Raw genomic sequence first — 16,067 nt, 5'->3', positions numbered from 1 at the left:
TGTATCTTTCTCATTAGAGCAAGCATTTGGATGATTTTTAACGTAAGATTTCCAGAATGATTCATTAAATTATGTTTTGCTCTGTGGATTTTTAAAATTCTTTTGGTTTTTAGTTTTCAAGGAAGTCAGCCCCCCTCTAACTGAAGGGTCATTTCCACCCTCTAGATCAATGGATTTGAATTCCAAGATGGTAATGGTAACAAATAGAAAGCATAAACAACTGATGGAATGGTTTGTCTCAAAAATACTGTTAATATGCACGTATTGCAAAAGCTACCATCTAGCTAAAGAGACTTTTCAGTTTCATTTTTTCAAGTTTCAGTTTTAATTCCGTGTGGTTAGGCTGTGCTATAAACCACTTTTCTCTTGAAGTCTTTAGATTGCCTTCTAACAGTGCTGAAATGCTAGTTTCAAAAACAGAAAGAAAACTATTGCTCTCTGCTCATCTTTCATCTGTTCCTTTGTGTAGTATTTTCTTAACCATTAGCTTTTTGAAGTGAACATAAACATTTCTGTAGTACAAGTTTTCTGGTTGAAATTCAGAGGAATTCAGTGAAGAGTCACATTTCATAGTTCTAGAAGACAAATATTCTGCGTAAACAGAGAGCACAGCTATAATGAGTACTGTTTGCTGTTACGCAAAGCATCCGCAGCAGCAGCTTTGGGGATGCTGATAATGGCGAAGATCCCAATTCTGAGTTTCCCTTTGGATGGCTGGGAGGCACAATTTGGTGTCTCGGCAAATTGTCATTTTCCTTCTCATCATTACTGACCTGGAGAAAATAATAATACAAAATGCATTGGTAGAGCACTGAAGGAAAACTGAAAAATGTGTCACTGTTTTTCTGTCTGGAGGATTCTGCTTGACAGTGAGAAAGCATCCATCTTTTCCATTTGTTTTCATCTCAAACTGACTAATTAGTATTTAAAGCCAGGCACAAGCTTCTGACAGCAGTCATTTTCAACACCCCTGTCTGCTGTGTGTTGCTTAAGATGTCTCCTGAGATAGTATGGCAGAGATAGGGGTCTCAAACCTACACAAATCAATTAGGACTTGCACACTGGTTCCCTCTTCACAGACAGAGGCAGATGCAGGAGTATGCAATGCAGATATTCTTGCTTGGTGTCTTCACTCTTTTTTTTCTGCTTTTTCTTTCCTCTTTGTTTCTTTGCCTTACAGAGTACTAGAATAGCTGTGCATTTGTGCTCTTCATCTTTACATGAGATGGGTGTGGGACAGGCCTTTGCTGGTTTCTGTTAGAGAAGAACAAAGTCTGGTAACGCGTATAGAAAAACTGGAACTCTCACTAGGAAGAAGAGTAGCTGTATCCAGCATATCTACCTGCTGGTGTCTCTCCTTCCCTCCAGAATTATTCCTGTAGCAAAGAGAGATTTATAGATAGGATAGCTGAAATGATGTGCCTGCTTTAATATAACCTGATGGATAATCTATGAGGTCTAGCTTTTTTGTGGTGGTGTGGGGTGGTTTTGGTGGCTTGGGTTTTTCTTTTTACTTGATTTTTTTTGTTGTTGTTGTGTTGTGGTGGTGGTGGGTGTGGGTTTTTTTCTTTTTTTGGTTTTGTTTGGTTTTTTTGTTTCGATTGTTTTCTTTTGTTAGCAGTTTACTAGTATTGGACTTTTGGTCAACCTGTCAAACCATTGCATTGCTGGGGTGTTTCAGGGCATACTTGCAAAAACAGTATCTACCTTCTCAGTGTAATTTCTTGACTTGGGATTATTGAGCAGTTTGTGTGCAAATACACCTTCAAAGTTTCTTGGTTCAAAGGTTCTTCTGTATCTGGTGTGATATATAAGGTAGAACATGGAACAGCAGAATGTATGACCAAGACCTGCATCACTTACAAATTTCATCTTCAGAATCTCACATCTCAATCCCTCTCACTGAACTGAGTGGTGAAACAGACTTCAGCAAGAATGGAGAATGTCTAAACCTGTTCATAGTCACAAATGTTTTTCCCTCTAAACTTGAAAGACCTGCCTGGTGACTCTTTGGTATTGAAATCCCACCCTGGCACTGGAATGCTGGTGAAACTGGTGTGTTGATTTTGGCTCTTGCATAAATAACCTCCTTGGAATGTTTTCCAGTTCATGTGCTTTTGTTAATGAGTCTCTACAACCTGCAGAGGTCTGGTAATGAGTCCTTCCTGGCTCTGAGGTATATTGTGAGAATTATACTATAATAGGTAAAATGGCAGGGATTTTTTTGGTAATAATTGTGGTTTTTACAATCTATCTATCTATCTATCTATCTATCTATCTATCTATCTATCTATCATCTATCTATCATCTATCTATCTATCTGCCTCTCTTTTTTTTTTTTTTAACAAGTTTGGGCTAATTTGTTGTTCCTAGTTTTAACTTCCGATGTCTTGTCCCTTCCCTCATTTGTGTAAAAGTGTGTGTGTGTCTTAAAGGGAAAAAAAAAGCACTAAGGAGGAATGCAGGAAAACTTGTCTTGAATCAGATGGCATAGAAATTTTCTTGCTCTGCTCCTCCCGTACTATTCACCAGTGTCACAGGGGGTGTTGAAGTGAGTTTGCCAAAGATTTTCCTAGGCAATTTAAAGTTAATGATAATAGTTACTAATAGTAAACTGGGCATTTTCTTCCACCTCTAAATGTATTCTATACTTCTAATTAAAGTGTTAGTGGGACCAAGGAAAATTCTGACTTTATTTACTTCGAATCCAAACAAAATTTAGGTTCTGACAGTCTGGAAAAGATTTTACAACACAATAGGAACTATGTTTAAATTCCCAGTATATTTATCAGTTGTGTAAACCCAGCGAGAGTTTGCTATGCTGACAGTTGTATTGAGAGCTGAATCAAAGAGATATCACTGCACTTTAAGTAGTCACATGGTAAAGAATAATCATTATAGTAGTTGTCATAATGTCTTTTTTTTTATTACTTTTTTGCATTGTGAAAGATGCCAACTGGTAAAGGACAGCAGAACTGATTCATAGCTCTTGAGCAGTTAACAGATGCAGAAATCAAAAGATGTTATTCAACTAACATTGGCTTTAGAGCAGTAAGAGTGTGAGGATGCGTAATCAGTAATATTTTGTCTGTGGTGATGAATGACTGTAACTGACAGCTGGGCTTGAGAGGAAGCAAATCGGAGTTTTTGGGAAGGATCTAAACAGGAAGAGAGGGTGAATCTGCACACTTGGGTTTACGTCCAAAAAGCTGCAAAGGTGTCATTAGCAGGAAAAATCAAATGGCAACCACAAGGTTATTGTAACAGAGAAGTGGAATAGAAGTCAGGAGATCAAAAATAGACAGCTGATGCAGGTGTCAAAACAATTATCTGTCTGCAGTAAGGGAGTCATCAGACACATCAGCAGTGATGTGATAAAAATTGCAGTTCTGGATGACTATGAAAGATGGACTGGCAGTGGGTATGTGGATGTCAAAAAAGCAAGAGGCTGAAGTGGTAAATGTTCGTGATCAGAATGTAGAGAGGAGTTTTGTCAGCCAAGCTGACATCCTCACTATGTATTCCCAAGTTCTTACTGCTTCTTCAGAACAGGAAGCTGTTAGAAAGATGTGCCTCAGACAGAGATAGAAGAAGAGAGTCAAAAAATCCTCCACAGGGGTGGAGTTTTGTGTAGAACTGAGAGGGGGCCTAATGTCACTCATGCTCTGAAGCAAGTCCATCTGAATCCAAATAAACAGTTTTGTTCAGACTTAACAGTGCTGTAAAATCAGTGATCTCAACACCAGCACTACATAGTAACGATTGTTTTGTGCCTGACTGATGAGTGGGTTTTGTTTTTGTCGTTTATCTAGCCTGACTGATCTTTGGAAGTGATGTGATGGGGCAAGTGAATAACCCTTACATTGACGTTGCTAGAATGAAATAAATCTCAGGAGTATGACTTAGATGTGCGCAACTCATTTGAGAACTTTTCCTGATGTCTAGCTTACTACAGAAGAACAGGAGGACTTCTTTAAGCCTCCAGTCTTTGGAGTGGTTACTCATGTGCCTGGAACTAAGCACATGCTTGTCCCTGTTAACTGAAGTCTGTGCTCAAGATGAACTCTGTGCTTAACTGTTAAATGGGCCTCTGGTCTTGACTGTGTACTTGATGCCTATGCAGTGGTTTGGCAAAGTCTGCTGTAAGCATGTGATCAGACCCTTGGAAAGCATGACTCTGTGTCAGTTAATGACCCTCAGCCAAACCAGTGATGCTCTGATACTGTATTACTTCATGGTGGTCACAATGATGTTTTCCTTGCAGCATGCCGTTCAATGTGTGCACTTTGCCTCAGTGGTACTGCTTCGTGTTTAGGTTTTCAGATGTTGGACCTGATGTCTTTCTGTACTGCTGAATGGGTACCATGTCTTTTCAAAGTGACAAAGATTGTATTTTTTATTTTAACTGTCAGCTTGTCTTTTTTCTCTGTGATATCTCACCCAATGCTGCTTTTTAGATGCTGCCTGCATTTCTAAAAAGTTTCACTAAAAATATTTCAGTATGCATCTGTTATCTCCCCCTGCCACCTTGTTTTTTTAAAAAAAGGTCTTCACTACCCCCGAATGATACAAAACCTTTGAACAATTGCCTATTGACTGATAAAGCAAAGTTAAAATAACTGAAGTGAAAATAACTTTGGAGTTCTAACCCTAACTTTGGAGTTCTAACCCTCTTTGGCAGTAGAAGAATGTATGTTTTGTCTCCATTTGTTGGCATGCTGTTGTCCAGTATGGAAAAAAAAATAAATTGAACATCTCTTATATTTTCTTAATTGTTAGCCGCTTGGAAAATTATGGGTCAGGTAAATTGATAACCCTGTAAGTATTATTCAGTCCATGGTTCTACTGTTACCTTTCATTAAACTGCTTTAAATGCATGACGACTCAGGCCGGCTGGTTCCACTGCTGCATTTTTCCATTGTCAAAAGTACAGAAGTTTGAGTCTCATCAGGGCTGCATGGCTTTACTTTGTTCTGCTAAACTGTTTGGATCTCCATGCTCCAAGACTGAATAGCGCAAACTTCATTCATGGAAAATTGAACACTTTGTGTGCAGTTAGGGCATCACTTGCTAGCTCATCAACATTCACTAATTTATCTCTTGCTTTTCACAGCTCCTCATGTTAGATACACCAATGAGACAGTGTGTGTGTGTGTGTGTGTGTGTATTATTATTTTCTATATGGCACTATGTTCTGTGAATGTGTCAAAGCACATAATCTAAGAATTGATACATGCTTTAAAGTGAAGAGTAGAATCGTTTGCTCACAATTTGAGTGCTGTTTTTTAGGGGCTTTGATTCATGAGCTAAAATGTCTGACAAGGTTGTAGCTCCTATCATATCCACAGGCCTGGGAAAGCTGATGCTCTTGTGGAAAAGCTGCGTCTTAAGGGTGCCGTGATTTAAGGGAAACCATCCCAGATTTTGTTTTGTCAAGAGCATGTTGTGCTGTAACTTTGTGCTGTAAATAGCTTGTGAATCAGAAGCCTTGATTGGGGGCTGATTGCTGCTTTCTGCCATTAAAATGTATTTATGATACAAGGGAAGGTGAGTTGGATATAAATGCTCCATTAGTTTTTGTTTGATTTTCTAAGTCATAGTTGCAGCCTTTAAAAAATGGCTGTTTCCTAGGTAAATAGTGCAGGTTAAATCAACTAGATTTTTACTTTGACTAGTAGAAAAGCTTTTGTGTTATTTGTCTGTAATTTCAAACTTGGGTTTGGACTGAACTGTGGATTCTGTAGACAGAAGTGACAGAACACATAAATAATTTCAGCTCAGATTTGAGAACTCCTGACCAAGATGTAGTTGGCTATATTGTGACAGAACCTGCTTACATGTGTTTGACTACAGAAGTCATCTAATGTTTGATCTAAGATCTTTCAGTAGATTTGCTGTCTATAGTTAGGTTTTAAGTCTGCTTAACTTGCAAGCTTCAAAAGGCATTGGGATGTTTTGCCTCTAATACTTGGAGTAAGAGAAGAAACATATTTTCGTTTTCCTTCTCATGGTGAGTTTTGGAACTGGCAAACAAACAGCAGTGCTTTTTGAAGTTGCATATGATAATCAAACAAAGGTAAGTTTCCTTCATGAATAGGAGCAAAGTTACTTGAAGCAGCTTTCAAGTTGCTAAAACTAATAATCTTGGTGTTTATAGGAGTAGTATTGCTATCTGGAGCAAAAAGTGGAATGTTGGTTGGTTTTAGTCAAATGTAGATGGTTTATTTTTCTGAAAACATATACTTCTGATGTAAAATATAGGTATTTCGAGGCTAAAAGTGAATACTCGCATCTTTTACACCAAAAACTAGCTTGGGAAGCAGATGCTTATCTTTGTATTAATTGGTAGAGACAGAGGATATTAGATTAAATTTGCTGGTTCGTATGGGAATCATCTTGAAATTAGATGCTTCTAATAAAACAGGGCATCAAAGATATTACTCATAAAGTCTACTTTTTGTGAACTCTTCATTACTTTGTATGGACTTTATGAATGTTGGGAGTTGATTGGTGTATTAAGCATTTTGCCCTAAAGCCCCATAGCACTTGCTTGTATCTGAAGTTATGACAAGGAACTAGAATTCGTATGTAAAGCATAAAGCTAGAAGAAGTTGAAAGTTAAAGCTAGTATTGTTTGTGAGAGTTGACTACAAAGTGGCACTTGTGTGGTCACTGATCTCTTCCTGGTGTGGAAGGCTCTAAAAGGTAGGCAGTACCTGAACTGTTTGTAAAGGTTTGTCACAGATGTTCAAGAAACTTCACCAATAGACTTGCTTCAGGTCAGACTTATTTTAAGCTAACGCTTGTTTGCAGTCTGTACCTCTGGGTAAAGTGTCTGGCAGGCATTGTCTCTTGAATGCGCTATGACATATTACGTGACCCGTACTGCATGCCTATGTTTATACTGTCGTGCTGCCACAAAACCAGACATTTCTTTCTTTTTTTTTTTTTTCCCTTGTCTTCTCTGATATAGATTGGGGGGTGCTGCAGTCTTAATGTCTTTTCTGTACGTGACAACAGATTATCTCGAATTCCCTCTGAAATTTCACAAGCCACTGAACTTCATGTCCTGGATGTTGCAGGAAATAGGTAAGAGATTTTTGTATTGTCATGCTCCTTTGCTGGATTTACTTAATTCTTTCTGGCCACAAAATAGATTACATCTAAGAATGCTGCAATAAAAAACCAGTTATAACTTTTGTGTTAGTGTTACTGTTGAAAATGTCAAAGTAGTCTTCCTCCTTGGCCCAAAGTAGTATAGTGTGTTGTCATGAGGGCATTTTCTGGATTGCTTTGACCCTGAGGAAAAAGGTAGGATTAAAACAACCTTTGGATTTGTGTGGTTTTGAATTAAAACTGAGAATCTAGGCCATTTGGTAGAGTTTCAGCTGAAACTACCAGCCTTAATGTTAAGGAACACTAATACTGAGTGTCTTGTCTTACAACTACAGTGCAAGTAACAAATAATGCCACTTTGACCTTGTGGCTTCTCATAAATCTTAGATGATATGCTTCACACATCAAAATGCAAAAAAGGAGTAGATTTAAGCATAAACCAGCAAATTAGTTCATTGCTTAGTAGGAAGTTAACAGGAGGGTGGGAAAAAGCAAATAGCATCTCATCTGTGCAATGTAATTGTCTCATAGGCATTTACATATTTCTATTCTGGCAATTGTTTATATATAAGGCTTCAGAGAAGAAGCAGCTGTCTGCCTTCCAGGGTATTTTACGCAGTAGTAAAACCTCAGCATTGTTTTATCTGTTATTCACAGCTACAGAGAAGTATGGTATAAAATTAAGTTGCAGATTCTTTTTGAAAGAAGAGAGTAATTGCAGTTTGGCTACTGCAATGTCTTCTATTAGAGTCATTGATCTCAATCCTGTTTATTCCAACTCAGGGTTATATACTTAGATGGTCACAAAGTTGACTTTTATTACATCTCCTAGAGATTTCTCTGACTCTTTTACTTTTCTTTTTTTGAACTAGGCTAACGTATCTTCCCATCTCACTGACTACCTTAAAGCTGAAGGCTTTGTGGTTGTCTGATAACCAGTCCCAACCTTTGCTGACGTTTCAGACTGACACAGACCCTGAAACAGGAGAGAAGATTTTAACTTGTGTATTACTTCCTCAAATGCCTTCTGAGCCTGGTTGCCAAGGTGAGTGCCTGCAGTCAGTTTTTCATTACATATAGAAGTACAACTTCTTTGTTTACTGAGTTATCTGTTCCATAAAGGTTTGCAAAACATGAGTAAGCTCACATGAGCAAAGTAACAAAGTTTTGATTGAAAGTGAAAATTCAAAGTTCTTTTTAAATGATCATACTAGTTTTCAGAAGGCTTGAAAAACATGTCTGTGAGTATTATTGAAAATACAGTGACACCAGCTACAATAAATAAAATACAGACCTGGAAGAAGAACACGTAATCATAGTATTCTGCGGCTTGCCAGTGGGCCAAATAGTGTTGTCCATGTTTATGTATATTGATTATACATCTTAAATACATAGATATGTAGTGAAAATTGATGGCTTTCCAACTACAGTCTCTTTACTAGCTATGCAATTATTTTTGTAGTAATAATCATAGTTTCATAAAATGATTTGGGTTGGAAGGGACTTTAAAGATCATTTAGTTCCAACCCCCCTGACATAGACAGGGACACCTTCCATTAGATCAGGTTGCTCAAAGCTGCATCTAGCCTGGCCTTGAACACACTAAGTAAGAGACATTTTACTTTTTAGAAAACCAGTTTTCTTTCAAGCAAAGATTTTTTACAGTAACTTTGTTATAGTCTTCAACAAGTGTAAAATAGCGGTATAAGTTGCTTTTACCTTTTGTGCTAAAACTTGCCTCTCTCAGATGGAACCATAGACTCTTTTTCACTGTTGGCTGGGTTGCTGCTTCAATAACTTGTAGATGTTTTTTGTCCTTAAGCTTTTATAGCTGTGTATGAACATTCAAGGGGATTCATGTGTGCTAATATTTAAACTTTGGCTGTAACCACTGGAGAGTAATTTATCCCATCCGAGAATAGCCTTAAAAGAAATCATGTGGATTCTTCTGCACTGAGTACAAAGGGAGCCTGAGGAGAAAAGCGCAGCTGTAGAGATCTGTATTATAGGTGCCCAAGCTTACCTAGATTAATTCTACTCTTCCAGTACTATGCATCTGGAGCAAATAGAAACCAGTAAAGCAGTAGAATTGTAGAAATGGCTGGTTTGTGTCCACTTCTGGATTTTAAGAATACAAATTGCATTAAAAAACAAATTAACCCCTTTAGATTTAGAGATTAATCTAGTTCAAGAAGAGTAACTGCGGTAGACTGACTTTCTCTAAAGGCCTCACTACTAGAAATTAGATTTCCTGCTCTCCAGATGAATCTCATGGCTTCAAGGGTAAAAGGCTTGGAATTAAGACTGTAGAATGTGTATGCCTCGCAATTCTAAAAGGATTAGATCAGTAAAAGCAATCATCCACTTGAAGAGTTGGCTAATGTCAGATGGCAGCCGTGATGCAGAAAAAGGCATATATAATGCCAAGTATATTAAATTATATAATCAGTACTCTAAAACTACTACAAACCTGGAACAGCCCAAGTACAGAAATTTCTCATTTATACAAAAACTATTTATTGTGTGTATTTGATAACAGAAAATCAATGCAAGTTCTGTTTTATGTGGAAAAAAAAAATACAAATAGGCAATTGTAAATCTCAGATGAGTGATTGGTTGGATATTGCAGTTATTAAAAATATAGCATGTTGATGTTTCGGACTTGCTGTGAATCTTTAGTTACATTTTACTGTTCTGACAGATAACCTACCACGATGTGGTGCACTGGAGAGTTTGGTAAATGAAATGTCAGATGAAACATGGAATGAGCGGGCAGTGAATAGAGTCAGTGCAATTCGCTTTTTAGAAGATGAAAAAGACGAAGAGGACAATGAAATGGTATGTTTTCCACATCTTTGGATACCTGCAGACATTGTGACTGTAATGCAAAGTTGTAAAAGTATCTGAGCTCTCATGCCATATTTCAGCTGTGACTGCATGGTTTTGCGGATGTTTGTAGCAGATGTTGACTACCAAACTTTTCGTATTGACTTAAAATGCTTTTTTTCTTGTTCTTTTTAAATTTTTTTTCCTGTCTGCTTTGAATATAACTTTTGTGTTCTGATGCAGGACAGTCTTTGTTTTGCTTTGTTTTCCTGTGTGTGCTCAGGATGTTTTCTTTCCAGAAACAAGATAGGATCTTTCTTTGCATCTGTGAAGCTTTACTGCCTGAAAGTATATAGGGTTTAATTTAGGATTCCAGCACTCTGGCATGTGTCTCCATTAATTTTTCCATTGTTTGTCTCTATAATTTCTATTTACAATCTCATACTTTCTCTTTATTTCTTCTTCTTTTTTTTATCTCCTCCATCATTTGCATTGAAACAACCATAGTGTCCATAAACAGCAAGAACACTGCTCATTAGTATCCCACTTAAACAAAGGATGTGGGAACATCTGTCACTGTACTTATAAGACCTCTCTGTTATATTGGGCTCTGCATGTCCTGAAGATCAAAATGCTTTACTAACTTTCAATAACAATTAAAACTCTTTATAAAGGTTAAAACTGCTTCTGTCAGATAGATTTTCAGTGAGCTTCTCTAATGCTCTAAAAACTTGCTTGTGATCCTTGCTAGAGCTCAGCTTGAGATACTTCATGCTACTATGTGGGTTGTAGCACACTAGAAGCATGGTCTTACATTAAAAAGTGACTATAAAAATTCTTAGTTTGTAGGGAAACAAACATTTAAGTTTTCAAGTAAGGTGGTTGCAGAAACTAAATGTTTGTGGCAAGCATTGTTCGTAGACTGTTAAGGGACTTCAGAATGAGGCTTCTTAACAACTATGACAATTTGAGAATGTGCACAGAGTAACGAGGGCTCAGGTGTTAATAATAACTGCTTTAAGTCATGGTGTTACAGCCTGATTTCAGGCAAGAACCTTTTTAGGGGAAAAAGAAGTCTATGATCCTACTGGGGAGGAGGAATGGCCGATTTCCAAAGTATTCTTGACCAATACATTCATGGGTCACCAGTTCTGCTGTAATATGCACAGTTTAGATTAATTAACTGAAAAGTTAATTGCATGTATATATGTATTATACTAATACATACTTGTGCAATTATTCTTGGTGTTCTGTTGGTCTCTAATCTGGATGCTAACTTGGGTTTTCATAAATTTTGTTTTCCTTGTAAAGGCTTCAGCACAATGATGTTAGATGTTCTTGTGTCTAAGATTGGAGAGAAATGCCCCATGTTCTTCCTTTCAAGATATTTGTTTTCAATTGACAAGAGAACCAAATTGTGTGGTGGGGCTGGAAGGCATACAGAGCTCCACACAAACGTGTATTTGACACTGTAAAGAGATCTTGTGGGATTCTTTGAAAACCAGCTGAATGGTTTTTGATTGAAATGTGATCTTACATCACTTGGATGGGTTTTGGGGGAAAAGATAAATAAAAATCCCAACTATATTTATGAAAGAATCTTCACTTCATAACTTGTAATTGTAGTTCACTCGAGTGGCTTTCAGATTAGTAGGTCAAGAGAGGAAAAAAATTGTTGTAGACAGTTCTGAAACCCTCTTTCGCTGTCTTCGTAAACAAGCAGCTACAAAAATAATGTTCAGCAGAGAGCATGGTAGTTTGAAAAAGAAAAGGGGGGAAAAAAGAGAAAAAAAATCGATACCTAGTATTTGCTACATGAATGCTAAAGCCTTGAAAGTGTATGTTGTTTTTCAAAGAGACGAAGGCAAAACCACTTATTGCGCTGTTTATTTTTAGAGAACACTTCTAAGGCGAGCCACTCCACACCCTGGAGAATTAAAGAACATGAAAAAGACAGTGGAAAATTTACGGAATGATATGAATGCTGCTAAAGGACTGGATTCAAACAAAAACGAGGTCAATAATGCCATTGACAGAGTGACCACTTCTGTGTAGAGTTTCATCTCCAGGTTTTACCTCCTGTGTCTTCCCCTGCTGTTGAAATGTTCCTGTCGCCTTCTGGGACCTCACTGAGCCCCTTTTTGTTTTTAACCAGAATCTGATTCATCGTCTCCATATACGTGAAAAGTGCTGCCCTCTGGAAGAAAGTGCCTTATTTCATCCAGGCAGTGAACCAATAATTTCCAAATCAATATTGTAATTTTAATAGTGCTAGGCTTTTTAAAGTATAATACACTATTGTATGCAGAATACAATATTTTTGTCTTAAACACAGGAGAAATAGTGCTTTTCTTTTCCAGAGTGCTGGGATATCTTTTTTCCAGTGGCTGGATGTGCTGGTGAGAAATATAGTTTTGTGGAAAATTTATACACTTTTTTATTTTTTTTGGCAGCTCAGATGGTGTAAATTTTAAATTTTTGTATAGGACTTTCATAACAAGATGATGTATTTCATTTTTAAGAGAAAATTTATCTTGAGCGGTACATATTTTAGTATTTGTGGAAGAGAAGTTTCACGGACAACTGTATTCATTCATGTGGACCACCCATTGTGCCTTATTGTGTCTGGTATGTCATATTAGTCTCAAATACAGCAATTCTCAAGGAAAGTGAGTAGATTTAAAGTTGGTCTTCTGTTTTAGATATGTTTTTCAGACTGTAATTTGTTGGGATTTTTGCAGCAGAGAACTTTTGTTTATATCATGGGATTTTAGGTTGTGAAGCACAAATGTTAGCTTTGTTGTAAGCAGAATTGAGATTAAAATGACCAAACTGCTATTGTTTATTACATAATGCACTCACACTTTAACTTAGTTGTAATAAAACATCATGTTTTGGATGCTGTGTTGCATTGCAGTCACTAGAAATTCATGCTTCCCTTGTTATTTTTTTTCAACGTGCCATCTGTAAAATAACTTGAAAAACAGCACAATAGACTTTCAGAAGCACAGTATGAAACTAGTTTTATGTATTACACAAGAAAGCATGATTCTTTAAAGTGCTTTGGTGGTTTTATATAGATATATAAAACCATAATAAAAAAAATCTTCAAAAGCTTCAATAGATTATTGTATCATTAAGTAGCAATTAAAGAATGTATGAATTAATACTGGAATTATGATCATTGTTACTGTGTTGCACTTCCAGTGGTCCAATTCTGATTTCAAGGTCTTATTAAAACTGTGGGTTCTGGTTTGTTTATAAAAGTAAGTATTAACTGAGTTGAATTTGGTAAATAACAATTTTGCAAAGGGCTGATAAAAATTGATTTTGATGTCTCTGTGTTCTGTATGTACCATGAGCTAACAAAGACCACTGACTTGTTCAGACTTGAGCAGCCTGGGGTCAGAGCAAAGATTTGACGTATTTGGTGTGAACTAATGCAATGAACCCAAATTTCAACCTGACACTTCATGTATGGCAAAGCACATCTCTTGTTCTGCTGACCATTTTTTCCAGTAAGCATTGGTTATATGACAGTTTCTGGGAGACGATAGGAAATGAGATCAGGGAAGTCATAGTAACTTCTGTGTTTAATAACTGAAATATTTGATAATTTTTATAATTTAACTTTATAAACTTTGATTTGAAGCTTTTACCAAAGGCACTTTCTTTATGATATTGAGCAAGTAGGTGTTGCAAGCCATCTGCAAATACTCAACTCTAAAATACTTTATCATTCTTCCTATCCCAAAGATTCAAGGCATTGTCTCTTTGCAGGAGGTGCTGCAGGTTGATAGATTAGTTGAAAGGTAGTGGAGTTTCATTCCTCCCAAGGCAGAGTTCTCACAGTCGTTCTTGGTAAGCTAGTGTTAAAATAGAAAGAAAATTATGTTTTGGTATGGCTGACTCCAACCTTGGGTAGATTTTATTTTTGAAGTACTTACTGGAATTGACAAAGCAAAAGTTTAAAAATGTAGGAAACTTTGTACCCAGAGTCCAAGTAAACATTGGCAAACCCATTTGAGATGAAAATGAGTTCCTAAAAAAGACAGACCAAAGCCAAAGGCAGCAAGGCTCTGTGATGCCAGGTTTTTATTTGGAGACTGTGGTTTGTTTTGCTTTTAGCATCTGCTGCAGATATAAATGGGACAGCTCCATCAGCACAATGAAATGAATGTGTAAAGCCTGGATTTGGGCCTTGCCTAGTATGCCACCAGATGAAAATAATTAACTGCGCATGTGCACCTAATCTTTCCTGGTAAGGTCAAAACACGAAGTAAATCTTGTTACAGCTCTGTGGTAGGTGCTTTGTCAGTAGGCAGTTATTTCTTCTATATTCCATCAGGCCTGTGGAGACTGCGCTGCAGCCCAAAAAGCCCCAAACCTAGCCAGAAGACAGGCACTACTTGCTGTATTGGCTTTGACATGAAGTCAGCAGTCTGTCTGTTTTTGTTTTCTTTTTTTTTTTTTTACTTTATACATTTCCCCCTCCCCTTTTTTTTCTTTTTCTCCTTTTTTTCCTTGTAAATAGTAGAAGGAATGCTTGGTTTTGCTTCTCTGGCTGCCGAGAAATGGGTGATCCAGGCTTATTGCCTTTGTCTGGGACAGTTTCACATTCCTCCTACCTAGGGTGGCTGGTATTGTCTCTGTGTTGTTATCAGCCAAAGGCAGGTGGTTTGAATTGCTTTTTGAAGGTGTTTGCCTCCATTCATTTGTAAAAGAAAATAAATTGAGCTCAGACAAGAAGCCAACAGTTGCTTGATGGGGGGTTAGAGAAGCTGAAGTCCATCATAGAATCACTTAGATTGGAAAAGATCTTTGAGACCATTAAGTGCAACTATTATCCCAGGACTGCCAAGACCACCACTAAACCATATCACTGAGGGCCTCATCTACATGGTTTTTGAACACTTCCAGGGTTGGTGGTCCCACCACTTTCCTAGGTAGCCTGTTCCTGGTGCAGCGTTCACAGCCTTATAGGCCTCAGCATTGCTAAGTTCTTCTGCATATTTGGATATAATACTACATCATCGGACCATCCTTGCTGCTATCCCAAAAGGAGTTATTGATGGCCCTTGCTTTTGACTACCATCTGTATTCACTTGCTGAATCTGTGTAATGAAAGCCTGGATTGTCGTCATGGGTTTTTTTTCAGTGAGTATCTGGGTGATCTGAAAAAGAAGGTGTGTTTTCCAGTTTTCTACAGGAGCACCGTGTGGTGCTGTATCTTGTTAATCTCTTCTGTTTATGCTTTTTGAGTGAGGCAATTTGAGATTCTGTTCTGCTGCAGGTAGCTCAGCAGTATATACAATCCAGTGTAGGGTGTTCTGGGTTTGACAATAAGTGCGTTTTTCCAGGCTGGTAAAAGCTTCAGGTATGACAACAACTGCTGGTAGTGTGGAATAATAGCACTTGAACTGTCATTTGTTTTCAGGGCTGAAAGTGACAAGTGGCTACCTTTTTTCTCCCCCAGATCCTAAATGGTTGATTCACAGCAGCTTTATCATGAAAGAGTGACTTTTATGTCATTCCACACAGTAGCCTGGACCCCATCAGTCTGTCTGATCTCTTGAATGCTCCATATGTGTGCCATTTTATAAAGTGGTTTTGGGTACACTTGTCCTCGAAACAGTGTCAGTAGAGTTACAGCCAGTTTAAACTGTATTCTATATCCAGAAAAAAAGCTGCTGATGTTTGTTATGCTGAAGCAGTGTTTGTCCTTGAAAGCTTGTATGATGAGCCCTCCCTTGCCAGGCTCTAACTTATTTCTCTTGCTGATGCTTTGAGGGGCCTGGGTAGTAAATATAATTTGTATGCATAACTTCTTCTTTCTCTCTCTACAAACATCTATTTTTTCAGTTGCTCTCTAAGTCCTTTGGGAGGTGAGTTTAATGCAAGGGAAGGAACACTACAAAATTTGCACGCTGCTTTATTAAACAGGTAACCAGGGAAAACCAATTAAATGCACTCCACCATAGTTGTGGAGTGGATTTAATATTAACCTGTCAGTTACTGCATGTGAATTCTCTTTATTGAAAGTCATGATTCCATAGTCTTACAAGAACAGAAAGAACTCTCAACCAAACAACGTTTTCTTGCTACCATTGTTAGTGTAGTTAGTG

The 16,067-nt window shown here is 37.5% G+C and overlaps 1 protein-coding gene across 1 annotated transcript in view; it reads left to right on the top strand.

Moving 5' to 3' along the window:
- The window catches only part of LRRC1 (leucine rich repeat containing 1), a gene marked incomplete at both ends in the record, with an annotated part of 69,638 nt that extends 57,641 nt beyond the window's left edge, over positions 1-11,997 (top strand). The window contains 4 exons of the mRNA XM_080615255.1: positions 6,974-7,089; positions 7,989-8,161; positions 9,818-9,954; positions 11,839-11,997. Coding sequence (XP_080471381.1) covers positions 6,974-7,089; positions 7,989-8,161; positions 9,818-9,954; positions 11,839-11,997 — 585 coding nt within the window. The remainder of the gene's footprint in view (positions 1-6,973; positions 7,090-7,988; positions 8,162-9,817; positions 9,955-11,838) is intronic.
- Between the last annotated feature and the right edge of the window lie 4,070 nt (positions 11,998-16,067).

This window comes from Psittacula echo (genome assembly GCF_963264785.1).
Source record: "Psittacula echo genome assembly, chromosome: 4".
NCBI classification, from domain to species: Eukaryota; Metazoa; Chordata; class Aves; order Psittaciformes; family Psittacidae; genus Psittacula; species Psittacula echo.
The sequence above is the reverse complement of the archived record's forward strand: the minus strand, read 5'-3'. Positions and strand labels throughout refer to the sequence as shown.